At 46.4% G+C, this 26,861-nt stretch overlaps 1 protein-coding gene across 1 annotated transcript in view; it reads left to right on the top strand.

Annotated features, from left to right (window-relative positions):
* Positions 1-1,793: 1,793 nt before the first annotated feature.
* LOC149453567 (protein EFR3 homolog B) overlaps positions 1,794-26,861 on the top strand; it is a 374,541-nt gene continuing 349,473 nt past the window's right edge. Inside the window, exon 1 of the mRNA XM_089688184.1 lies at positions 1,794-2,203. Within this exon, the coding sequence (XP_089544310.1) occupies positions 2,164-2,203 (40 nt within the window). The 5' untranslated portion in view covers positions 1,794-2,163. The remainder of the gene's footprint in view (positions 2,204-26,861) is intronic.

Raw genomic sequence — 26,861 nt, 5'->3', positions numbered from 1 at the left:
TAATTATTTCTGTAATGATTTTACTTATTTCAAAGGTCTAGATAATATATATTTTGACAGCTGAATCTAAAAATAAACGTCTTCAATAAAAAAATGTGATCCCACCCCATCTGACATCAATGATGTCACATGGGGCGGGGTCACTCGGATGATGTCCCCGGCTGGCCCCGCCCCTTACATATTTATGAACTGTCAACGAACCTCACTGCAGAAGGCTGGCAGCCACCGTCATAAGCGGAACATTTTTTTTTTTCGATTCGCCGGAGCCTGACACCGTGATTGACGTTGGATCTACTTTGGGGGGGACATTCTTTTATTAAAGGACTTGTCAAAGACCGTGTCCTGTGGTTTTTTACACTACACTTTTTGTTTTTTTTGTGAATTAGTAGTGGCACCATGTACTGCATACTCATTCACGTGGGGGGGGGGGGGTGAGATCTGGGAGCCCCCTTGTTAAAGGGGGCTTCCAGATTCTGATAAGCCCCCCGCCCGCAGACCCCCACAAACACCTTCCTGTAGACTGACAGGCTTGATTGATTGAATTGAGTCTGCCAGAATGTTCAGGGTCTGCTGGTAGACTCAATTCTTAGTAAATCAGGGCCTTTCTGTCTTCTGTGGTGAGCAGTGCTGTACTAGACTGCTAAAGGCGCTTTCTTCAAATATCTTGTTTATATTTGCACTAATGTGCTCCAATTTAAACATTTCTCATCAAATGACCACTGTTGACCTTGAGCAAAAAAGTAAGAAACTTGGTCTACATTTTTTTGCGAACCGCTGCGGGTGTGTATGTTAAGTTAACAACACCCCAAAATCAGTTCGTAAAACGTGGTGCGATGTGCAGAATCGGATTGCATAGGTGTGAATACCCATGCAATCTGATTCTAGTGCGGACCCAAAAAACGGTCCTGCACCTTTTTGGTGAGGGTGCGGTGCGATTTGAGCCATACAAAATGTATGTCTCCATTCACACCTCACACAAATCGCATGTGATTTACACAGGAATGCGGGGCAGTTCCTGTGCGAATCACATGCGATGTACCGCACCGCATTAGTGTGAACCTAGCCTCACTTTTCAAAGAAAACCCAATCACATGCAAGGATAAAAAAAAATGCATTTTTGCTTGTACATGATTGGATGATGTAATTGAACAGAGCTTCTATTCATTGCTCTAAGCTCTGCAAAGTCTATTTGCTTGCACTTGTAGACTATTTGTAGGTAACTCAACCCCATTGTGTTGTGGTGCCATTTATTTTAATGGCAATGCAGCTCCTATGCACATGCATTGCATAGCACCACAATGCACACTAACTACTGTGTGTTGTGGTGCTTTGTGTTCGTAAAAAGTGGTGCATGTTTTTTGGGGTTTTTCTGAGGTCTTTGTATATTACCAGCTAATTTTTTTGAATGGGCTGATTTAGTGCAATGCATGTTAGAAAAGAAAGTCCACCTATTAACGCATGTGCAATAATGCAACGTACAAGGAAGCCAAGTTCTGCATGGTCTCTCAGTCGTATATGTATACTGACATTTGCATATATACATTTATTGATTCATAAAATGCTCTCAAATGCATAAAATTGATAAATCTGCAAATGACACGTTTACAGAAGACGCACAAATCTGTCCCTGCAGCAATTCTGCATCATGTTACTATACTGTTATGGTGGTGTAGCCAATCGCAGTGCAGCAATAATGCCAGCCAATAGGATCTTCAATCCATTCATCCCAAACTGGCCCAGTGGTGAGCTTGTGAATAGTGGGGGAAGGGATACTACAGTCATTGCATGGGCAGTGTTGGTGGAAGCAGAGCGAAGGGGGGTTGTACACACTGTATACATATCCTCATTTATTCTTCTGCTCGCCTATAGGATTAATCCAGGAAATGTCATCTGTTGTTAGAAGAGGGTGTTGAGTAATGAACGTGCTGAAGATGAGATGACACCAACACACAGAGGAGATTGATAGGGAGACAACAAAAGAGCTGAATGAAGACGGGTATGGTTTTAGGATGCAGAATCACCACCAATGATAGCAATGTGATTGGAGATTGCCAGAGAGAACGCAACGCCTGCTGGGGATGTGTGTGAAGGGTTCACCTGACACCTAAGTACACCAGATCAAGGTACTTGAAAGGGTCAAGGACGTTCCTCTGTCCTGGCATTATGGACTGCATGGCGCTGTTTGACCACCATGTCTGCTCAGGTAAGTACGTTTCTAAAAGCTGCTTCCTTGCTGCCCTGACTACACCTGACCCAGGGATTGTTTTATTGTAAGATGCATATTTACTATATTACATATTGACTTTTGACGTCAACATGTTTACCTGTTGATACCCTTGTAATGCATGTATCCAGCACAGTGACCAAGCTGTCAAAAACGGCTCCTGGTCCCTACTAATGATCAAAAGCTGGCGGGACCAACTCCTGATCATGTGACTACTGTGACAGCCAATCACAGGGGTCATATGATTAGGCAGGCATCCCCAACCTACCGGGTGTAATAACCCAGTTAAATGGATGCAGTAGCTGGGTGGGAAGGGGTTAAAATACTTTAAACAACCATTGTGCATTATAAGTATAACTGTAACATTACATAGTATTTTTTTCTGCTTCCATCTCTGTGTTTCAAGGCTGACATAAAGTAATAAGAATAGGACCACACTGAGACGTGGAACTATGGACCAATACCAGACAGTGAGATATAAACTAAGATGCCAATTAAGTGTATTAAAGATAAACTCCAGGCACAAAACAATTCAAATTCAGTAAATATAGTCTTCAATAGCCACGATGGATAAAAACCCACCAAATGTCATTTCAAAACAAGTTATTGTCTTGTAAAAGTAGCAGTGACATCATCACAGCCTGTGCAGAGAGTACAGCTGTAAGAGGAGCCCAGCAGGCACCCCACACTGCAGGCGGCCTGCAGAAAATGACAGGAGGGGGCTGGAACAAGACAAGTCACCCTGCACAAGCAGAGAGAGCAGCAGTGAGCGGTCTTTATTACAGGAAAGTCTCACACTGGATTATTGCAAAGATCTGGAAGAAATACACAAATCACACCAAGATTTAGGAAGGAATACATGACTTATATCAGGGATGTTTGATTCCTATCGCCTGATGCCCAGGGCATGCAGTTCCGGGCGCCGGGCAAGAGGATTTTCTTCATATTTAGCCTTGCTGCGGGCAAGCAGCAGGGTTTAAAGCTGACGGTCCCCCTCCTCCTTCCCTCGGCAGTTTCCCCTTCAGACACGTCACCACCAGTGTGGCCCACATCTCCCCCTCCCCTTGTCCTTAGCCTGCTGTAAGGTGAGGTCTTGGTCGGGAGCTCCTCCCGGAACATCACCGCTGGGCTAGTGCGCGCTCCCACCTTCTTCATCTGCCTGGACCTCTAGCACAGTCAAGTCCGGTCACCAGGGAGAGACAGAGACAGTAAAGATTAGATTTTTACTCGGGGGCCTTTGGTGGTCCTTTCAGACTTCATGAAGGGGGGAATGCCTGGTAAGGGGGAGACCACCATACAGGGAATGGAGATGCCACTGATATCTGTCCTCATATACTGTAAACCTCTGATCCCTCTTTATACTAATGCAATTCAAATCCTGTGCATTTCCTGCATTGCAGTCGCACAGCGTCCATGCGATCTGCTGCAGGGGTCAATGTTAAATTAACAACAGTCCGAAACAGATTGCAAAACGCAGATTGCCAGATCGCATTGCACGTGTGTGTAAACACCCATGTAATGCGATTCAGGTGTGGCCAAAAAAAAAGGGTCCTGCACCATTGTGGTGCAGATGTGATGTGATTTGAGCCATACAAAATGTATGACTCAAATCACACCTCACAGACATCGCATGTGATCTGCACAAGAATGCGGTGCAAGTGTGAACCTAGCCTGAGAGTACGGCCCTCAATACCCCCCCGACTAGCTTTCTTGTAAAAGCAGTCCGCGTGGCTAACTAGCCGCTGGATCACTTTTACAAGCAGCGCCACCTTCCGAGGGCTGTTCCATCCCAGTGGGACACTCAATCAATCAGCCGACACTTCCGCCAGCTGATCATAGAGGGGGACAAAGACTAGAACTGCTCTGTCCACCTCTATGATGTAGGGTACCTGAAGCAATAAGCATACATCATGTCCAGTTTCCCCAGATGTAAACAGCATCATTTTTAAAAAAAGAAAAGCATTTAATTACCTAGATCTTGGTGTAATCAAATGCTTTATGGGTAGAGGAGGGATGTCCCATCCTCCCATGTACGTGCACAAAGTTGAACACACGCATCGGTCCCACACACATGCGTCCCACACATGGGAGGTATCATCACAAACGTCAGATCATGAGCAGTAATTCTAGCACCCGACCTCCTCTGTAAACCTAAAGTGGTAACCTGTAAAGGCTTTTACAGCGTTGCCTATGGATAGTGCATTTACGTAGTTTGTTGCGGTTGCATAGCAATACGCAATTTTAAAGCGTTACATGTTTGGTATCTTTTTACTCAGCGTAAGATCATCTTATTTATTTTACCAAGAATTGTGTGTTGTGTTTTTTGCATTAAAATTTTAAATAGTGTAAATTGTTTCCCAAAAAATTGCTTCTGCGTAAACCACTCCGCAAATACCGTGTGAAATAAAAAATTGCAACACTCACCAATTTATTCTCTAGGGCCTATGCTTTAAAATATATATATATATAATGCTTGGGGGTTCTAAATAATTTTTGTGCAAAAAAATAAAAAACAATAAAAGTTTAGGTCGCCACAAAGCCCCTTTCGTTTTACAAAGCCCCAGACATTCCTAAAAGCACCTCTGCCTAATAAAAAACATCAACCCTTCATATTTTACATCCTGGCAAAAAATTTTTTTTTTTTATAAGGGCAGCACAGTGGCTAAATGGTTAGCACTCCGGCTTGGCAGCACTAGGGTCATTGGTTCGAATCACAACCATGGCACCACCTGCCTGGAGTTTGCATGTTCTCCCTGTACCTGCGTCGGTTAATTCCAAAAATCCAAAGACATGCTGGGAGGTTAATTGGATCCTGTCTAAATTCTCCCTAGTATGTATATGTATGAATGTGAGTTAGGGACCTTAGATTGTACACCCCTTGAGGGTTAGGGACTGATGTGAATGTACAATATATATGTAAAGTGCTGCGTAAATTGACGGCGCTATATGAGTACCTGTAATAAATAAATAATGACAACTATACTGTCATGAGGGGCAGGTAGACTGGGACCCCGGTTTAGTCCCTTGGACATGTATTTTTTTTTCTACACCCCTGTTATATATTTAGTAGAGATGAGCGAATCGAAGTATCCGAAGTGGAATTCGAGTCGAATATCGGAAAAATTTCGATTCGTGCCGAATCCGAAAAACAGCCTAATTCGGACGCGCGAATCGAAATTTTTCCGAAAATGGCGGCTGACATGTGCGGCGACGGAGCGGGGATGTCGGGGAAGGCGCGCAGACAAGGCGCGCTGCCCCATAATGCATTCCTCAACGACATGTGATCGCATCAGCCAATCAGCAGCCAGCCAGCCAGCACTGTGTAATGGTCGAGGTATATATAGCGGCCATTTTGGAAATCTTCATTTGCCTGCAGTCATTGAACAGAGGCAGACCGCTCTGTACTAGGGACAGGGACAGAGTTAGGGCCACAGAAACGAGAATTGGGGACAGAGAGAAGTTACTTAGGGACAGAGAACCATTACTCAGGGACACAGACTTGTTAATGAGGGCCACAGAATCGTTATTTAGGGACAAAGAAACGCTAGTTAGGGCCACAGAATTCATACTCAGGGACAGACAGAATTTTCACTCAGTGCCAGAGAATTGTTACTTAGGGCCACAGAAACGTTATTAGGGCCACAGAATTTTTACTCAGGGACAGACAGAATTGTTACTGAGTGCCAGAGAATTGTTACTCAGGGACAGACAGAATTGTTACTGAGTGCCAGAGAATTCTTACTCAGGGCCACAGAATTCATACTCAGGGACAGACAGAATTGTTACTCAGGGACAGACAGAATTGTTACTGAGTGCCAGAGAATTGTTACTCAGGGACAGACAGAATTGTTACTGAGTGCCAGAGAATTGTTACTCAGGGACAGACAGAATTGTTACTGAGTGCCAGAGAATTGTTACTCAGGGACAGACAGAATTGTTACTGAGTGCCAGAGAATTGTTACTCGCACAGACACAAAATTGTTACTTGCACAGACACAGAATTGTTACTCGCACAGACACAGAATTGTTACTCAGGGCCACAGAATTCATACTCAGGGACAGACAGAATTGTTACTGAGTGCCAGAGAATTGTTACTCAGGGACAGACAGAATTGTTACTGAGTGCCAGAGAATTGTTACTCAGGGACAGACAGAATTGTTACTGAGTGCCAGAGAATTGTTACTCAGGGACAGACAGAATTGTTACTGAGTGCCAGAGAATTGTTACTCGCACAGACACAAAATTGTTACTTGCACAGACACAGAATTGTTACTCGCACAGACACAGAATTGTTACTCAGGGCCACAGAATTCATACTCAGGGACAGACAGAATTGTTACTGAGTGCCAGAGAATTGTTACTCAGGGACAGACAGAATTGTTACTGAGTGCCAGAGAATTGTTACTCAGGGACAGACAGAATTGTTACTGAGTGCCAGAGAATTGTTACTCAGGGACAGACAGAATTGTTACTGAGTGCCAGAGAATTGTTACTCGCACAGACACAAAATTGTTACTTGCACAGACACAGAATTGTTACTCGCACAGACACAGAATTGTTACTCAGGGCCACAGAATTCATACTCAGGGACAGACAGAATTGTTACTGAGTGCCAGAGAATTGTTACTCAGGGACAGACAGAATTGTTACTGAGTGCCAGAGAATTGTTACTCAGGGACAGACAGAATTGTTACTGAGTGCCAGAGAATTGTTACTCAGGGACAGACAGAATTGTTACTGAGTGCCAGAGAATTGTTACTCAGGGACAGACAGAATTGTTACTGAGTGCCAGAGAATTGTTACTCGCACAGACACAAAATTGTTACTTGCACAGACACAGAATTGTTACTCGCACAGACACAGAATTGTTACTCAGGGCCACAGAATTCATACTCAGGGACAGACAGAATTGTTACTGAGTGCCAGAGAATTGTTACTCAGGGACAGACAGAATTGTTACTGAGTGCCAGAGAATTGTTACTCAGGGACAGACAGAATTGTTACTGAGTGCCAGAGAATTGTTACTCGCACAGACACAAAATTGTTACTTGCACAGACACAGAATTGTTACTCGCACAGACACAGAATTGTTACTCAGGGCCACAGAATTCATACTCAGGGACAGACAGAATTGTTACTGAGTGCCAGAGAATTGTTACTCAGGGACAGACAGAATTGTTACTGAGTGCCAGAGAATTGTTACTCAGGGACAGACAGAATTGTTACTGAGTGCCAGAGAATTGTTACTCAGGGACAGACAGAATTGTTACTGAGTGCCAGAGAATTGTTACTCGCACAGACACAAAATTGTTACTTGCACAGACACAGAATTGTTACTCGCACAGACACAGAATTGTTACTCAGGGCCACAGAATTCATACTCAGGGACAGACAGAATTGTTACTGAGTGCCAGAGAATTGTTACTCAGGGACAGACAGAATTGTTACTGAGTGCCAGAGAATTGTTACTCAGGGACAGACAGAATTGTTACTGAGTGCCAGAGAATTGTTACTCGCACAGACACAAAATTGTTACTTGCACAGACACAGAATTGTTACTCGCACAGACACAGAATTGTTACTCAGGGCCACAGAATTCATACTCAGGGACAGACAGAATTGTTACTGAGTGCCAGAGAATTGTTACTTAGGGACAGACAGAATTGTTACTGAGTGCCAGAGAATTGTTACTCAGGGACAGACAGAATTGTTACTGAGTGCCAGAGAATTGTTACTCGCACAGACACAAAATTGTTACTTGCACAGACACAGAATTGTTACTCGCACAGACACAGAATTGTTACTCAGGGCCACAGAATTCATACTCAGGGACAGACAGAATTGTTACTGAGTGCCAGAGAATTGTTACTCAGGGACAGACAGAATTGTTACTGAGTGCCAGAGAATTGTTACTCAGGGACAGACAGAATTGTTACTGAGTGCCAGAGAATTGTTACTCGCACAGACACAAAATTGTTACTTGCACAGACACAGAATTGTTACTCGCACAGACACAGAATTGTTACTCAGGGCCACAGAATTCATACTCAGGGACAGACAGAATTGTTACTGAGTGCCAGAGAATTGTTACTCAGGGACAGACAGAATTGTTACTGAGTGCCAGAGAATTGTTACTCAGGGACAGACAGAATTGTTACTGAGTGCCAGAGAATTGTTACTCAGGGACAGACAGAATTGTTACTGAGTGCCAGAGAATTGTTACTCGCACAGACACAAAATTGTTACTTGCACAGACACAGAATTGTTACTCGCACAGACACAGAATTGTTACTCGCACAGACACAGAATTGTTACTCAGGGCCACAGAATTCATACTCAGGGACAGACAGAATTGTTACTGAGTGCCAGAGAATTGTTACTCAGGGACACCTAATCGTTGAATTAAATAGTATGTCAGACAACATGCAGAGGAGTGGCAGAGGAGGCAATGTTTTAGGAGCGAGCAGACGTGGCAGCAGAGGAAGGGGTCGAGGCAGCAGTATTCGCAGCCAGAGGCCAGTGCTCCCGGTGTCATCCAGCGGTCGTGTCTCCACCGACAACCCTGCCGTCATTGATTGGTTGGCTCGGTCGTCTTCCTCTTCCCAGGTCACCTCTGACACCTACAGCCAACGGTCGGTGGGTACGTCAGACACAACCGTTAGTTGGCATGGCCCGGGAGCAAGCCCACTGAAATCACGTGTCCTCTACCTGCCCCTGTCCTTTGCTGTTCCCTCACCAAGCGAAGTATCGCATGCTGTGGGCTCAGCCCCACTGTACAGTGAGGAAGAGTTAACAGAGGGCGGTCAGGAACGGGGGGAGACATCGGCCTTTTCAGCAGCCAAGCGAACAAGTACTGGCGAGGAGAGTGGCTCGGTAGCCGGTCTAGAGACAGGTCTGTCTCCTGACCCGGACGCAGCCGAGGGGGCTAGTAGTGAGGCGGAGACCGTACTTGATGATGAGGAGGTTGATCGCACTTGGCTGCCTCGTCGTCATCAGGCAATTTCTTCCGCATCATCAGGAGAAGAGGGTGCCAGCTTGGCAGCGAGCGAAACAGTCGGTGGGTTGCCCAGGAGGCAGCAGGGTCGCATCAGTGTCAGTGGAGCCAAACGTCCACGGAGTAGAGCACCAGCTCCACCGCAGCCTACCACCACGGCCAGTAGTGGTGCCGGTGCGCACGGAGGAAGTAGCAGTCAGCCAGTGAAGAGTAGCGGGGGCAAAGTTTCCTACTCGGTGGTGTGGCAATTTTTCCTCAAGCCGCCCGAGGAAGTAAACGTAGCCGTATGTCGACTATGTGGCCAGAAATGCAAGCGTGGCCAGGGGGCCCATGTTGGGACTACAGCGTTGCGTCAGCATATGCAGCGTCACCATTCGGTGGCCTGGGAAAACCGTGATAAAGATACGGCGGTTCTGCCTGCCCCAGCCCCCGCTCCATCACCCGCTCCGTTACTTGCTCCGTCACCCGACGTCGTCAATCGCCCTCTATCAGCCAGTCAAGGCTCCAACACCTCTGCTGAGGGGAGTTGTCGCTCGTTGGCATCTTCCGCTCGTTCAGATGCTCCTTCTCCTGCTACTCCTCTTCTCGGATTCCGTCAACAGTCTTTCTTGGAATCCGTATCCAAGAGACAACAGTTTGCGAGCACGCACCCGACGGTGCAAAAGCTGAACGTCCTCCTGTCCAAGTTGCTGGTGCTGCAGTCCCTCCCTTTCCAACTGGTGGACTCAGCACCTTTCCGAGAAATGATGGCTTGTGCCGCGCCGCGGTGGAGAGTGCCAAGCCGTCATTTCTTTGCCCAAAAGGCAGTGCCAGCCCTGCATTCACATGTAGAAGAGATGGTGGGCCAGTCTTTGAGCATGTCGGTCTCTGCCAAAGTGCACGGCAGCGCCGACGTGTGGAGCTGTAACTACGGTCAGGGACAGTACATGTCATTTACGGCCCACTGGGTGAACGTGGTGCCGGCACAGCCGCACCAGCAACTTGGACAGGTCACGACGCTTTTGCCTCCACGTTTGCACGTCCTTGGTCCAGCAAGCATGTCCGCCTCTACCACCTCTTTTTCCGCCGTGTCCTCAGCCGCCACCCCCGTGCCAAGTCCCATTACCCGACCGGCATATCACATGTGCAGGGCGCAACGGTGTCACGCTGTGCTGCACCTGGTATGCCTTGGCGAACGTAGTCACACAGGGGAGGAACTGCTGAGTGTAATGAACAGAGAAATCGACAGATGGCTGTCTCCGCGCAAACTAAAAATCGGAACCATGTTGACTGACAACGGAAAGAACATGGTGTCTGCTCTGCGTCAAGGAAGGTTGTGCCATGCGCCATGCATGGCTCACGTGTTCAATCTGGTTGTCAAGCGGTTCCTAAAATCCACCATCCCACTGCAAGACATCCTTAAAATGTCACGTAAACTGTGCATGCATTTCAGCCATTCCTACACCGCAAAGAACACCCTCATTGAGCTGCAGCGGCAGAACGGAATTCCACAGCATCGCCTGATCTGCGACGTTGCAACAAGGTGGAATTCAACCCTACACATGTTAGACCGCCTTTACGAGCAGCGAAAGGCCATCACCGATTTCCTGATGTTACAAGCGGATAAAGGTACTCCCCTGTGTAACTTAGATGTCAGCCATTGGCAGCTCATGCGTGACACCTGCCGCTTGCTCAGGCCCTTTGAGGAGGCCACGCTATTCGTGAGTCGGCAGGACTATGGGATGAACGACGTCATTCCTCTGTTGCACGTCCTGGAACAAATGCTGTTAACAATGGCTGGTCAGGGTGCGGTAGACGTGGCGCACAGATGTCAACGCCACATGACCCCTGTGGGGGCAGGACAGGAAGAAGAGGAGGAGGTAGAGGAGGACATTTGTGCTCAGGAATTATTGAGTGAAATGGGTGGTTTTTCCACTCAGCGGACAGGAGTGGAGGAGCAGGAGCATCTGGTAGAGGAGGAGGAGGAGGAGACAGAGGACCCAGACGCACCGTGGCAGTATGCTGTGGAGATGGAGGCAGGGAGTCCCTCGCATTCCTTGGCACAAATGGCCCATAGCATGCTCGGTTGCTTGCGTAGCGACAGCCGAATAATAACCATCAGACAGAGGGATGACTTTTGGCTGTCCACCTTGTTGGACCCTCGCTACCGGTCCAAAATGGTGGCCTTTTTCACACCTGCTGAGAGGGAGGCCAAAATTACGTACTATAAAAACCACCTATGTAGTCAGTTGGTCTCTGCCTTTGTGCGCCAACGTCCATCCTCAGACACTGTGGGCCCTGTGCGCTCGCGTTCCGCTGGCATGGCAGCAGGGGAGGGGTGGGGTGGTAGGAGCAGTGGCAGCTCCACCAGCAGCGGCTGCCTCAGTCTGCAGTCGATGATGAGTAGCTTTCTTCACCAGCGCAGTGAGGAGACTACTAACCAGCCGCAGCAGCAGCAGCAGCATCAGGTGGACCTGGAGCAGGAGCTCAAACAACAGGCTTGGGCCTACTTGGACAGCACCCTGCCAACCGAGGTAGACAATCCCCTTGACTACTGGGCAACGAAACTTGACCTTTGGCCCCAACTAGCTGAATTTGCCCTTGAAAGGCTGTCATGCCCGGCCAGTAGCGTGGCATCGGAGCGCGTGTTTAGTGCGGCAGGAGGTATTGTAACTCCGCGGAGGACACGACTGTCCACCCAAAGTGTGGAGAGACTCACGTTTGTGAAAATGAATCAGGCGTGGATTAGTCTGGATTTCAAACCACCAGTTCCTGACACAACTGACTAAATCCGCCATGAATCATGCCTCAAACATGTGCCACTTTCAGGTCTCCTCACACTGCTGGTGTGTTTAATTTTTTGACATAGGGTGCTGGCAGATTACGGGCCTCCTATAGCTGCTGCCAGGCCCCTAATCTGCCATAGGCCCCTATATACCGCCTCCTCATGCTGCTGCTAGGTCCAGAGTCTCTCATGGGTCCCTGTACGGCCTCCCATTGCTGCTGTCTCCATCGCCACACTCTGCTGCCATGTGCCACTTTCAGGTCTCTTCACACTGCTGGTGTGTTTAATTTTTTGACATAGGGTGCTGCAAGATAACGGGCCTCACATAGCTGCTGCCAGGCCCCTAATCTGCCATGGGCCCCTATATACCGCCTCCTCATGCTGCTGCCAAGTCTAGAGTCTCTCATGGGTCCCTGTACGGCCTCCCATTGCTGCTGTCTCCATCGCCACACTCTGCTGCCATGTGCCACTTTCAGGTCTCTTCACACTGCTGGTGTGTTAAATTTTTTGACATAGGGTGCAGGCAGATTACGGGCCTCACATAGCTGCTGCCAGGCCCCTAATCTGCCATGGGCCCCTATATACCGCCTCCTCATGCTGCTGCCAAGTCTAGAGTCTCTCATGGGTCCCTGTACGGCCTCCCATTGCTGCTGTCTCCATCGCCACACTCTGCTGCCATGTGCCACTTTCAGGTCTCTTCACACTGCTGGTGTGTTTAATTTTTTGACATAGGGTGCAGGCAGATTACGGGCCTCACATAGCTGCTGCCAGGCCCCTAATCTGCCATGGGCCCCTATATACCGCCTCCTCATGCTGCTGCCAAGTCCAGAGTCTCTCATGGGTCCCTGTACGGCCTCCCATTGCTGCTGTCTCCATCGCCACACTCTGCTGCCATGTGCCACTTTCAGGTCTCTTCACACTGCTGGTGTGTTAAATTTTTTGACATAGGGTGCAGGCAGATTACGGGCCTCACATAGCTGCTGCCAGGCCCCTAATCTGCCATGGGCCCCTATATACCGCCTCCTCATGCTGCTGCCAAGTCTAGAGTCTCTCATGGGTCCCTGTACGGCCTCCCATTGCTGCTGTCTCCATCGCCACACTCTGCTGCCATGTGCCACTTTGAGGTCTCTTCACACTGCTGGTGTGTTTAATTTTTTGACATAGGGTGCTGCAAGATAACGGGCCTCACATAGCTGCTGCCAGGCCCCTAATCTGCCATGGGCCCCTATATACCGCCTCCTCATGCTGCTGCCAAGTCCAGAGTCTCTCATGGGTCCCTGTACGGCCTCCCATTGCTGCTGTCTCCATCGCCACACTCTGCTGCCATGTGCCACTTTCAGGTCTCTTCACACTGCTGGTGTGTTAAATTTTTTGACATAGGGTGCAGGCAGATTACGGGCCTCCCATAGCTGCTGCCAGGCCCCTAATCTGCCATAGGCCCCTATATATCGCCTCCTCATGCTGCTGCTAGGTCCAGAGTCTCTCATGGGTCCCTGTACGGCCTCCCATTGCTGCTGTCTCCATCGCCACACTCTGCCATGTGCCACTTTCAGGTCTCCTCACACTGCTGGTGTGTTTAATTTTTTGACATAGGGTGCTGGCAGATTACGGGCCTCCCATAGCTGCTGCCAGGCCCCTAATCTGCCATAGGCCCCTATATACCGCCTCCTCATGCTGCTGCTAGGTCCAGAGTCTCTCATGGGTCCCTGTACGGCCTCCCATTGCTGCTGTCTCCATCGCCACACTCTGCCATGTGCCACTTTCAGGTCTCCTCACACTGCTGGTGTGTTGAATTTTTTGACATAGGGTGCTGGCAGATTACGGGCCTCCCATTGCTGCTGCCAGACATGTAATCTGCCATGGGCCCCGTACCGACTCCTCATGCTGTGACGTTGCAACAAGGTGTAATTCAACCCTACATATGTTAGACCGCCTTTACGAACAGCTAAAGGCCATCACAGATTTCCTGATGTTAAAAGCGGATAAAGGTACTCCCTGTGTAACTTAGATGTCAGCCATTGTCAGCTCATGTGTGACACCTGCGCTTGCTCAGGCCCTTTGAGGAGGCCACGCTATTCGTGAGTCGGCAGGACTATGGGATGAATGAGGTCAAATCGGCCATGGGCCCCCGTACCGCCTGTTCACGCTGATGCTGGTCCCACAGTGTGACCTGGGTCCCTGTACGGCCTCCCTTTGCTTCCACTCTGCCATGTACCTCTTTGAAATCTCCTCACACTCCTGCGGTTGTCCATTTTGTCATAGGTTGCTGGCAGATTAGCGGCCTCCCATAGGTGCCGCCAGGCCCCATATCGGCCATGGGCCCCCGTACCGCCTGGTCACGCTGCTGCTGGGCCCACAGTGTGACCTGGGTCCCTGTACGGCCTCCCATTGCTGCTGCCAGGAGGCAGCAGGGTCGCAGCTGTGTCAGTGGAGGCAAACGGCCACGGAGTAGAGCAGTAGCTCCACTGCAGCCTACCACCACAGCCAGTAGTGGTGCCGGTGTGCACGGAGGAAGTAGCAGTCAGCCAGTGAGGAGTAGCGGGTGCAAAGTTTCCTACTCGGCGGTGTGGCAAGTTTTCGTCAAGCCGCCCGAGGAAGTAAACGTAGCCGTATGTCGACTATGTGGCCAGAAAGTCAAGCGTGGCCAGGGGGCCCATGTTGGGACTACAGCGTTGCGTCAGCATATGCAGCGTCGCCATTCGGTGGCCTGTGAAAAACGTGATAAAGATACGGCGGTTCTGCCTGCCCCAGCCCAGGGTTCCATTTTGTCATAGGGTGCTGGCAGATTAGCGGCCTTCCATAGGTTACGCCAGGCCCCATATCGGCCATGGGCCCCCGTACCTCCTGGTCACGCTGCTGCTGGTCCCACAGTGTGACCTGGGTCCCTGTACGGCCTCCCATTGCTTCCACTCTGCCATGTGCCACTTTGAGGTCTCCTTACACTCCTGCGGTTTTCCATTTTGTCATAGGTTGCTGGCAGATTAGCGGCCTTCCATAGGTGCCGCCAGGCCCCATATCGGCCATGGGCCCCCGTACCTCCTGGTCACGCTGCTGCTGGTCCCACAGTGTGACCTGGGTCCCTGTACGGCCTCCCATTGCTTCCACTCTGCCATGTGCCACTTTGAGGTCTCCTTACACTCCTGCGGTTTTCCATTTTGTCATAGGTTGCTGGCAGATTAGCGGCCTTCCATAGGTGCCGCCAGGCCCCATATCGACCATGGGCCCCCGTACCTCCTGGTCACGCTGCTGCTGAGCCCACAGTGTGACCTGGGTCCCTGTACGGCCTCCCATTGCTTCCACTCTGCCATGTGCCACTTTGAAATCTCCTCACACTCCTGCGGTTGTCCATTTTGTCATAGGTTGCTGGCAGATTACAGGCCTTCCATAGGTGCCACCAAGCCCCATATCGGCCATGGGCCCCCGTACCGCCTGGTCACGCTGCTGCTGGGCCCACAGTGTGACCTGGGTCCCTGTACCGCCTCCCATTGCTCCCACTCTGCCATGTGCCACTTTCAGGTCTCCTCACGCTCCTGCTGGTTTCCATTTTGTCATAGGTTGCTGTATGGCCTCCCATTGCTGCTGCCTCCACCGCCACACTGTGGCTCCAAACACTGGTTTTCGCCCCGTGACTGGCCAAAGGAGTGAAGTGTGCAGTGATTCTAAGATCGACGGCACTCATCTGCATGTCATACTGACAGACAGTATTATTTCTCTTCCCCAGCAGACTCCAAGGGCATTTAAATTAAAGGTACAGTGTTCTGCACTAATATTAAGTCTCTCTGAAGCCTAGAAACACCCTTTTTTAAGTTAAATTCACAGCGAATTTATTCGACTCGAATCGAATATTGTCCACGAATTCGCCGAATCAGTCGAATCGAATTTTTCATTTCTTCGCTCATCTCTAATATTTAGGTAATATTTGCTTATCCTTGAGTTCAGCTTTAATGTAAACTGTCCAAAAAAGTGTAGATTTTAAAGCTGTAGTCCAGACGGGTTCAAAAAGTATGCAGTTATTTATTAGAATCTTCTTACCAACTGCTCTGCTCAGTAGAAGCGGAAGCTTTCAGACTCTGACATATGCAGACGTGCTGGCAAGAAACATTCTGACAGAGGAGAGAGCAGAGTGAGCACAGAGATGAGCTCAACGCTCTGCTGCTTCTCAGATATCATCCAATCATAGGCTGGAGGCAAGGAGGTGACCAGGATGAAAGTGGGGTCACCAACGCAGCTGTGCTCTGTGGATGGAGATCAGGGCTGGTTGGACAAAATTACATATTTGTTTCACTAATGTATTTTTTTATATGTTTGGAGTAACAAAGTAGAACTTAAGGCATTTTTTTTATTTTGGATAAGGTAAGGGAGGGCTATAACCCTTCTCATTTTATTTGTGGCACCTGTGTCCCATTGGGGAGATTTCCCTTCATTTCCAGTCCCATAGCCAAAAGAGGAAGTGCTAGTGTTCCCATTGAAAGATTTCCCATCTAATATTGTTCTGATGTCAACCCGAACTTTGCGATTTTCTTTAATTTTTTTTGGTGATAATGGTCACCAGGCCAAATAGAGAGTGTGATTCTCCCTAACAGGGGCACAGTCAGGGATATATAAACGTTGAAGTGTTGATTCACCCGTTGGCTACATATTTTGCTTGGAGGCTTCCATGTGCATCTCTGAACCACATGTTTGCACACTAAGGAGTCTCACTCCTACTGCTGCATTCCAACTAAGGAAAAGTCCAGGACAGAATGTGCCTGTCCATTGTGATGCCCATGGCAGGTCAATAAAGCAGAGAATGGGGTATATATTTCTTAGGTATATCCAGAAACTGCATAGCTATAAACCATCCCGGAATGGGAAGGACCATCCCAAGATTTCAATAAAATCCTCGCGGCTTCAGATCCAGGCTAAATCCTGGAGCCCAGTGCCAGAACCATGCTGTGGGTGGACTCACCCTTTAACCACTTCCACAACGCCCTATAGCAGAAATACTGCTACAGGGTGGCACAGCTGCGCAAATCACGTATATACACGGGACTTTGCAGTTCTGGGTAGGGGGCGCGCGTGCACCCTAACCACACCACCATTCGCGGCCTCGGCTGTCAATCACCGGGTCCCGGCCGGTGATCCCCTGCCGCCACCCGGCAATCGCCGAGTATCACTGATGGGGGGAGAGACCTGTGTATAAACAACACAGATCTCTTCCCTGTCAGCTCCTGCACACTGCTTTGTATTGCTTTGCATAGCAGAGCAATACAAAGCAGTGTGCTTACAGTGTAAAGCACACACACAGCACACAGTTAACCCTTTGATTGCCCCAGATGTTAACCCCTTCCTTCCCAGTGTCATTAGTACAGTGTCAGGGCTTTTTATTAGCAGTGATCACTGTATTGGTGTCACTGGGGATGTCAGTGACACCAAGTCAGTTCTCCCCTATGTCAGAATGCCCGTCGCAGTCCCATTATAAGTCGCTGATCGCCACCATTACTAGTGAAAAAAAAATTCCAGTATATATACCGCCATTTGTAAATTAATTTACATGTATTGGGATTTTTTTTTAGCAAAGACATGTCACAGAATACATTTTGGTGTAAATTTATAAAGAAATTGTATTTTTAAAATACGGCGGTCACATAATTGGGAAAGGTCCCGATCGAAAGAGCAGACCGGGACCTTTCCGTGAGTACCGGACATGTGTGCTGGGAGCGTGCAGGGCGCGCGCTCTCAGCACATATTTTTTTTCTTATATGAACGCAAATGTGTGGCCGCTCGGCGTCTAGGCCCAGACGCCAGGAGGCAGCACATTTGTGTGCGGCCGGCGTAAAAAGGTTAATTAACCAAAGTATTAATTGACGCAATGGTGTATTGTGGAGAGATGTACTTGGCACCAAAAGTGGTGGTGTTGCTTCCTGTAGTAGAAATTACTCTCTGTAGGCATTTTGTATGACTGCCCACCAGTCTTCGAACTTGTCATCCACTATTCTATACAAAATTCTTTCTGTTGCTAAATGTTTGTGGGTTTCCTTGCATGAACTACCTTTTTCAAAAGCCCCCTACAAAATGTCAGTGGGAAACATATCAAGGCTTTGACTAGGGCAGTCCATAACCCTCTAAAGCTGGCCATATATCAATCAATATTCAGCTGGTTCAGCAGGGACCAGCCAATTTATGATCCATGTATTGGCAAGGCGGCTGTACTGATAGACTTCAATACAACTGCCCTATCAGATTTTTGCCACTTGATCAGCACTGCCAGCTATAGCCAGCCATGCTAATCAGTGTATTCTAATGGTGGGAAAGTCTCCCCAATGTCAGAATAATTTAGCTCAGCAGGGAAGATGCCCTCATCCACCTTGAATGTGTGGGTGAGGAAATCCCACCCACAAATGGGCTATGGTCTGTTTATTTCTTCTTTTTGAGCCATTCGTTTGTGGATTCACTAGTGTGCTTTGAATCGTTGTCATGTCGCAAGACTCATTTGCAGTTCATCTTCAACTTTTGAACAGGTGGCACACTATGAAAGCACACTTTGATATGATGTAGATTGTATAACTGACTTTATAAGTGTGAGCTGCCCAGGCCCTGAAGCTGAAAAGCAACCCCAAACCATATTTCCACCACTGTGTTTCACAGTTAGTTATTTTTGGACATTAAGGGCTCCTTTTTTAATTGAATTGGTGCAGTCTCTTACTGATTGTAGATGTATGCACTCTGACCCCAACCATAGTCACCCGAACACCCTGTAATGACATTTTGGGTTTCCTGGAGACTTCTTTCAGCATCGCCAGCTTGAATTTTGCTGGGCTGGCCAGTTCTGAACAAACTACAGTTGCTTGAAATCTACACCACTTATAGATTGTTCTCCTTACAGTGGAATGATTGATTTGAAATAATTGGGCAATCTTTCTAAATCCCTTGCCAGACTCATAGGCAACCGCAACTTTCTTTCTGAGTAGCTTAGAGAGCTCTCTTGACTTGGCATGATGACACCACACGTCAATAGCAAAGAGAACACCATACCTTAGATATCTGTGGTTTAAATAAGACAGGTTCCACCCGCATACTCCCTAAGGAGGTTCTAATGTATTGGTTGTCAACCTATGAGCTCAAGGGGGCCTCAAATGATGCCAACCTATGAGCTCAAGGGGGCCTCAAATGATGCCCCTGACATCACCAAAGGATTGTGCATAATGTTCAAAATATGTATGTATATGTAATACTTGAGAGGACTATCAGAAACTGCAGATACATTAGGAGCCATTTTTCAGGTGGATGGAGCCGGCATGTCAAGTGTATGTCAAAAGGTGTTTGTAGCCCCATACTCTACTAGGAGAGCTCTGAAATGCCCTGGCTGATGTTTTTTTGACTGGTTGTGCCTCTCTTTCTCAGGACTCCTACCCTGGGATACGTAGTTTGGTAGTTGTTTGGCTTGGACTCTTCTCCCCAATATATTACCTCTCCAGGCAGGTGCAGGCGTGGTGTCCAGGCCGCTAGGTGTTCATCCTCTGCTGAGGTTTTCTCCCTTATTGGTATGCTGGCGTCCCCCCGCATTTGTATCAGCTCACTTAAGCCTCTCCTGATGAAGCATTATTTACGAAACTAACATCCGGATTGAATTATTGAAAGATTTATGTGCAATTTCTCCTATTTGGTATGGCTATGATATAATACATACTCATGGGAGTTTTCTGGATGTGTAATGGTGCCTGATATGTTATACAGTACATGCAATTTGTACATAATGTGTGTATTGTTCCATTCCTGAAATGATCGGTGCACCTTAAAAGTCCCATAATTTTGTTGAGATATTTTGTCTATGAAGATTTAATGTTTGCCTGTTCAAATATGTTGAAAAAGTGAATAATTTCTATGGGGTGTACTTACTGTATTACACGACTGTAACTAGGGTGCTTGAGCATCAGAATAATGCGGACAGCCACTGAACAGCCTGTGACTGCCCCCCTTGCAGTAAGCTGAGAAAACAGTTTTCAAAGTATAACTAAAGCCAAAGCTTTCTTTTTTAGTTTTGGACAGAGTGGAGAGGGATTAGAGCCCCTGGCAGGTTTTTTATTGCTGTCTGTGCCCCCGTTAAGGAAATTCACCCTCACTATTTGTCCTGTTTACTGCTATCATCGAAAGTAAAAGAAAATCCTAAATTTGGGATTGACATCAGAACAGTATTAGATGGGAAATCTTTCAATGTGGACACTAGTTCTGGTGATATCCAGGGATTCCCTCACTTTGGAGGAATTTCTTCTCACTTCAGATATGGCTATGGGATGGGAAGAAGGGAAATCTCCCCAATGGGGCACAAATGGCAAAAAACCTGACAGGGGTTATAACCCTCCCTTGCTCTATCCAAAATAGGAAGAAAAAGTTTTGCCTATAGTTCTGCTTTTCTACTTTAACCAAGAAGGCATGTTTGTCAGCTGGAGCTCTCCATAGTGCTGAATGTGTTTGTAACTAATTTAACCACTAAGAGGGTTTTATGTATATTATATATACATATACACTCACCGGCCACTTTATTAGGTACACCTTGCTAGTACTGGGTTGGACCCCCTTTTGCCTTCGGAACTGCTTTAATTCTTCATAGCGTAGATTCAAAAATGTGTTGGAAACATACCTCAGAGATTTTGGTTCATATCGTACCGGGTTGGATCCCCTTTTGCCTTCAGAACTGCCTTAATTCTTCATAGCATAGATTCAACAAGGTGTTGGAAACATTCCTCAGATTTTGGTCCATATTGACATGACAGCATCGCGCAGTTTCTGCAGATTTGTCAGCTGCACATCCACGATGCGGATCTCCCGTTCCACCACATCCCAAAGGTGCTCTATTGGATTGGGATCTGGTGACTGTGGAGGCCATTGGAGTACAGTGACCTCATTGTCATGTTCAAGGAACCGGTGTAAGATAATTTGAGCTTTGTGACATGGTGCATCATCCTTCTCGAAGTAGCCATCAGAAGATGGGGACACTGGAGTCATATGACATGGTGCACTGTCCTACTGGAAGGAGCCATCAGAAGATGGGGACACTGGAGTCATAAAGGGATGGACATGGTCAGCAACAATACTAAGGAGGCCATGGCATTTAAAAGATGCTCAATTGGTACTAAGATGCCCAAAGTGTGCGAAGCAAATCTCCACCACACCATGACACCACCACCACCACCAGCCTGAACCATTGATACTATGCAGGATGGATCCATGCTTTCATATTGTTTACACCAAATTCTGACCCCACCATCTAAATGTCGCAGCTGAAATTCAGACACATCAGACCAGACAACCCTTTTTTTAATCATCTGTTGTCCAGTTTCCTGTTCTTAGCTGACAGGAGTGGCACAGTGTGGCCTTCTGCTGCTGTAGCCCATCTGCTTCATGGTTCGACATGTTGTGTGTTCAGAGATGGTATTCTGCATACCTCAGTTGGGTTGTAACAAGTGACTATTTGAGTTACTGTTGCCTTTCTATTATCTCGAATCAGTCTGCCCATTCTCCTCTGACCTCTGACATCAACAAGGCATTTTCATCTACACAACTGCCACTCACTGGATATTTTCTCTTTTTCAGACCATTCTCTGTAAACCCTAGAGATGGTTGTGCATGAAAATCCCAGTGGATCAGCAGTTTTTGAAATACTCAGAGCAGCCCGTCTGGCATCAACAACCAAAAATACCATTTCTTCCCCATTCTGATGCTCAGTTTGAACTTCAGCAAGTCGTCTTCACCACGTCGAGATGCCTAAATGCATTGACTTGCTGCCATGCGAGTGGCTGATTAGAAAATAGTGTTACCAAGCAAATGAACAGGTGTACCTAATAAAGAGGCCAGTGTGTGTATATATAAATAAATATATATATATACACTTTTACATCATATCTATGATCAAAATTGAAAACCACATATTAATTTCTACACTGTATTTCTTGTTAAGTCTGTTTATTGATTTTCAAGGACATATACAGGTAGATGCTTTGAACAATTGACGGCAAATGAAACATACAATGCAATGTTGCCATTAAGTGTTACAAGTTTAGCAAACGAGACATAGCATCTGCATGAGTAAAATGGAACAGGGAAGGTTGTAGGCTTAAAAAATGCCGCTTTTACAGGTGTTTGATCACCTCTATGCTAGCCTCGTGTCCATGCACACATAGGCATTTACAGGTGTATTAAAAGAGGAGCATTTACAGGCTGAGAAAAAATATATCACCGGATTTACTAAAGGCAGATAAACTGTGCACTTTGCAAGTGCAGTTGCACTCATTTTCCTTAGTAAATGTGATAAAGCTTTACTTTGTAAAGAATACTTAATTAGGTGTAAGTAAAATGAAAAAGCAGCATTTTTCTTGCAGATAATTAGATGATGGAAATCAGCAAAGCTTTACCACATTTACTAAGCTCTTTGGAAAATTAGTACAACTGCACTTGAAAGGTGCACAGTCTCTTTGCTTTTACCAAAATCCACCCCGTAGTCACTATGTCCTGTGAGTAGACACTGCTGTATCACAAAATTCACAGAGTCTGCCTTCTGAACTACAGAGGTGTTGAGAGGTGGAGTCAGTGCTTGCAGCCAAAACAACATATAAAGGTGTGCTCCCAACCCTGTGGAAGTCTCTCACCAGGTGTATGACTTTACAACCGGATCTGGGACACGTGACTTCCGGTGGATGGGCCATCTTAGTGATCCTGGTGGCTGTCACTCCTTTCATTGTCCTTGGAATGTGAGTAAGGTTCAAGTCCCTGAAACATGTTATCATGATGACCGGCTTCTCTCCTTTGGTTTGACATGGCTTGAGTGCTTCCCTAGGCTTCCAGTTTGCCCTCACCAACCCTTGTTCGGGAGATCTTTTGCCAGGTGTATGACATTACAACCAGATCTGAGACACATGACGCAGTTGCCATCCAAACACTCCTTCCACTGTCCTGAGGTTCCTGGGCTGAGCAACCTACTATTGGGTTATTTTTATTATACAGGATTTATATAGCGCCAACAGTTTGCGCAGCGCTTTACAATATAAGGGAAACAGTACAATTACAATACATTTCAGTACAGAAGGAATGTGAGGACCCAGCTTGTGGAGCTTACAATCTAAAGGGTTCAGGATCATATGTCATCCTCCAGCTTTTGAGAATATGTGTTTCTCCTCTCCACTGGCTTGGTGATATATCAATCTAGGTACTCCTACATGTCATGCTTTTTAACCCAACATTAAAGTAAATTTCGATTTTATCTGTTCCCGGTCTTCTGATTCTATTGACTTCCACAGGGTTGGGAACGCTCCTTTATGATTTGTTTTGTGTTCATGTCTCATTGCTGGTCGGACGAGTTGTTGGAGCTGCTCGTACTGTGGTTATCTACATATCCCCTGGAACCTCATTGCGCTTTGTATTTGCACCTTTTTTTAGTGCTTGCAGCCAGCAAGGTACCATGGGATATATAGTCCTTAGAAATTGAGGGGAAGCTGCAGAGCCTGCAGGGAAACCAAGAAGCCGTGAAAAGAGACAGCCAACAAACAGGCAGAACTCACAACATGAAAGGAGACTTTCTGAGTAAGCTTATATTTGATTGCCAATCTATTGTCTGTATTGCTATTACATTACTGATGTTATAAAAGGAAAGTGTATGATCTCACGATAGATCTTATTACCAGTAATTAATGTAATTAGGGTCTTGACAAATAAGAATGCATCAAAAAACCATACAATTGTCTAAACTTTATTACTTTAATAATATCTGTGCACAGAAAAGATCGCTGTGGGACCTCCTCTGTATAGATAAAAATATATATATACACACATATACATACACATACACTATATTGTCAAAATTATTGGGCCACCCCTCCAAATCATTGGATTCAGGTGTTCCAATCCCCTCCATGGCCACAGGTGTATAAAATCAAGCCCCTAGGCATGCAGACTGTTCTACAAACATTTGTGAAAGAATGGGTCGCTCCCAGGAGTTCAGTGACTCCAAACGTGTTACCATGATAGGTTGTCACCTGTGCAATAAGTCCATCCGTGACATTTCTTTGCTGCTAAATATTCCACAGTCAACTGTTAGTGATATTATAACAAAGTGGAAGCAACTGGGAACAACAGCAACTCAGCCACGAAAAATGACACAGCGGGGTCAGCGCATGCTGAAGTGCGCAGAAGTCGCCAACTGTCTGCAGAGTGTGTTGTGTTCTTCAGATTAGCACAGCAACAGTGTGTAGAGAGCTTCATGGAATGGGTTTCCATGGTCGAGCAGCTGCATCCAAGCCTTACATCACCAAGTGCAATGCAAAGCATTGGATGCAGTGGTGTAAAGCACGCCACAACTGGACTCTAGAGCACACTTCTCTGCTTGACAATCTGATGAATGTGTCTGGGTTTAGCGGTTGCCAGCAGAACGGTACTTGCTTGACTGCATTGTGCCAAGTGTAAAGTTTGGTGGAGGGGGGATTATGGTGTGAGGTTTTTTCTTCAGGGGTTGGGCTTGGCCCCCTAGTTCCAGTGAAGGGAAATCTTATAAGGCATCAGCATACCAAGACAGTTTGGACAATTTCATGCTCCCAACTTTGTGGGAACAGTTTGGGGATGGCCCCTTCCTGTTCCAACATGACTGCGCACCAGTGCACAAAGCAAGGTCCATAAAAACATGGATGAGCAAATTTGTGGTGGAGGAACTTGACTGGCCTGAACAGAGTCCTGATCTCAACCCGACAGAATACCTTTGGGATGAATTATAGTGCAGACTGCAAGCCAGGCCTTCTCGTTCGACATCAGTGGCTGACCTCACAAATACGCTTCTGGAAGAATGGTCCAACCTTCCCATAGACACCCTCCTAAACCTTGTGGACGGCCTTCCCAGAAGAGTTGAAGCTGTTATAGCTGCAAAGGGCGGGGCCAACTCAATATTGAACCCTAAGGACTAAGACTGGGATGCCATTAAGGTTCATGTGCGTGTAAACGCAGGCTTCCCAATACTTTTGGCAATATAGTGTATAAATATATATATATACAGTTAGGTCCATATATATATTTGGACACAGGCACAATTTTACTTTTTTTCAGTTTAGTTTTACCAAAACATATTCAAGCTATAGTTATATAATGGATACTGGCTGAAAGTGCACACTCTCAGATTTAATTTGAGGGTATGTACATCCAAATTGGAGGAAGGGTTTAGGAATTACGGCTCTTAATAGTAACCCTTTCTCAAAGGACCAAAACCAGGAGCTTTTGAAGGAAAAGAAGTGATGCCCAAGTTAATCACCTGATCTCAACCCAATTGAGCATGTATTTCACTTGCTGAAGGCAAAACTAAAGGCAGAAAGACCACAAACAATGAACAACTGAAGACAGCTGCAGTTATAGCCCGGCAACGCATCAGAACAGAGTAAACCCAGTCTTCGCTAATGTCCATGGGTTCCAGACTTCAGGCAGTCATTGTCAGTAAAGGATTCTCAGCAAAATATTAAAAATGAACATTTTATTTATGATTATATTCATTTGTCCAATTACTTTTGGTCCTTTGAAAAATGTCTACTCTTAAGAGATGTAATTCATAAACCCTTCCTCCAATTTGGATGTACTTACCCTCAAATTAAATCTGAGAGTGCACTTTCAGCACATATCCATTACATAACTGTAGCTTGAATATATTTAGGTAAATACTTGAAAAACTCTAAAGTTGTGCCTGTGTCCAAATATACATGGACCTAACTGTGTGTGTGTGTGTGTGTGTGTGTGTGTGTATATATATATATATATATATATATATATATATATATATATATATATACATTCCTTGTGTATCCAAATTTCAATTCTATCTCTTTCCATGAACATCAGTTTGTTTGTTTCTATTACTCCTTTGCAAATCTAGTGGTTCAGTTTCAGTGTATAAACAGACACTTCAGTGGCTCAGATTGTGGTTAAAAGCAAAAGATTCTCCTATATGATCATAAAAAAAGAAAATGTGTTGGCCGTGTCTACACAGGATAAGTATGACATCTGAATGTTCCATAAAGCATAAAGTTCAAGCTGCGTCCATAAATTTTCAACATCAGCCGCGTACCGTGCATTTGAATTCAATACAATATAATGTAGTCCTGCTGCTGTGCACAAAAAGTATGTTGTAATACTTATATTAATGGAGCATAAACCATCTGAACAGTAATGTGTTGTAATCCAGCGTATAATGCCGTGTGCATCTCTTAGAAATTGAAGGTAATCCCACATGCCATATAATCATCCACATGAAGGAAAAAAGCCATATATGCTCATTAGGATGTCTGTTTATGCTTATGAACGCAGATCTCTCCAGAGTAAATATCATCCCCACTGTAGATGAAGGCAGCTTGATAGGTTAGAAAGCTGTAAATGAGAGCAAAAATATGTTGGAATGCTACAGTATATAGTTCAAAAAAAGGAAAGATCTCACCAATTCTCTAGAGAGCATCACTCCCATTGCAGGCTATCCATTGAATCGAGTAGCATGTATCAAATAGGAGCAGTATCCACATGTGCACAAAGATCATGGTCAACTCCACTGAGTTCAACAGGTCCAACCAACAAACAGTTCATGGTTGAACACCTTGGGGGGGATTTACTAAAACTGGAGCACTCAGAAGCTGGTGCAGCTGCGCTTGGTAGCCAACCAGCTTCTAACTTCAGCTTGTTCGATTAAGCTTTGACAAAATCTGGAAGCTGATTGATTTCTTTGCAAAACTGCACCGAATTTTGCACCATGCAGTTTTAGTAAATAACCCCCCTGTGTCTGATGGGTCCAACAGGGAAGAAGAAGGGACTAATGGATCCAGTGGACAGAAGAATGGTCCTCAGGTTTCACTGTGCCTGATGGGTCAAGCAGACAGAAGAAGGG

The sequence above is a fragment of the Staurois parvus genome, unplaced genomic scaffold (assembly GCF_062004578.1).
Source record: "Staurois parvus isolate SC_StPar_1 unplaced genomic scaffold, SC_StPar_1.0 ptg000448l, whole genome shotgun sequence".
Lineage (NCBI taxonomy): Eukaryota > Metazoa > Chordata > Amphibia > Anura > Ranidae > Staurois > Staurois parvus.
Note: the sequence above shows the minus strand (reverse complement) of the source record. Positions and strands in the feature narration are given on the sequence as shown.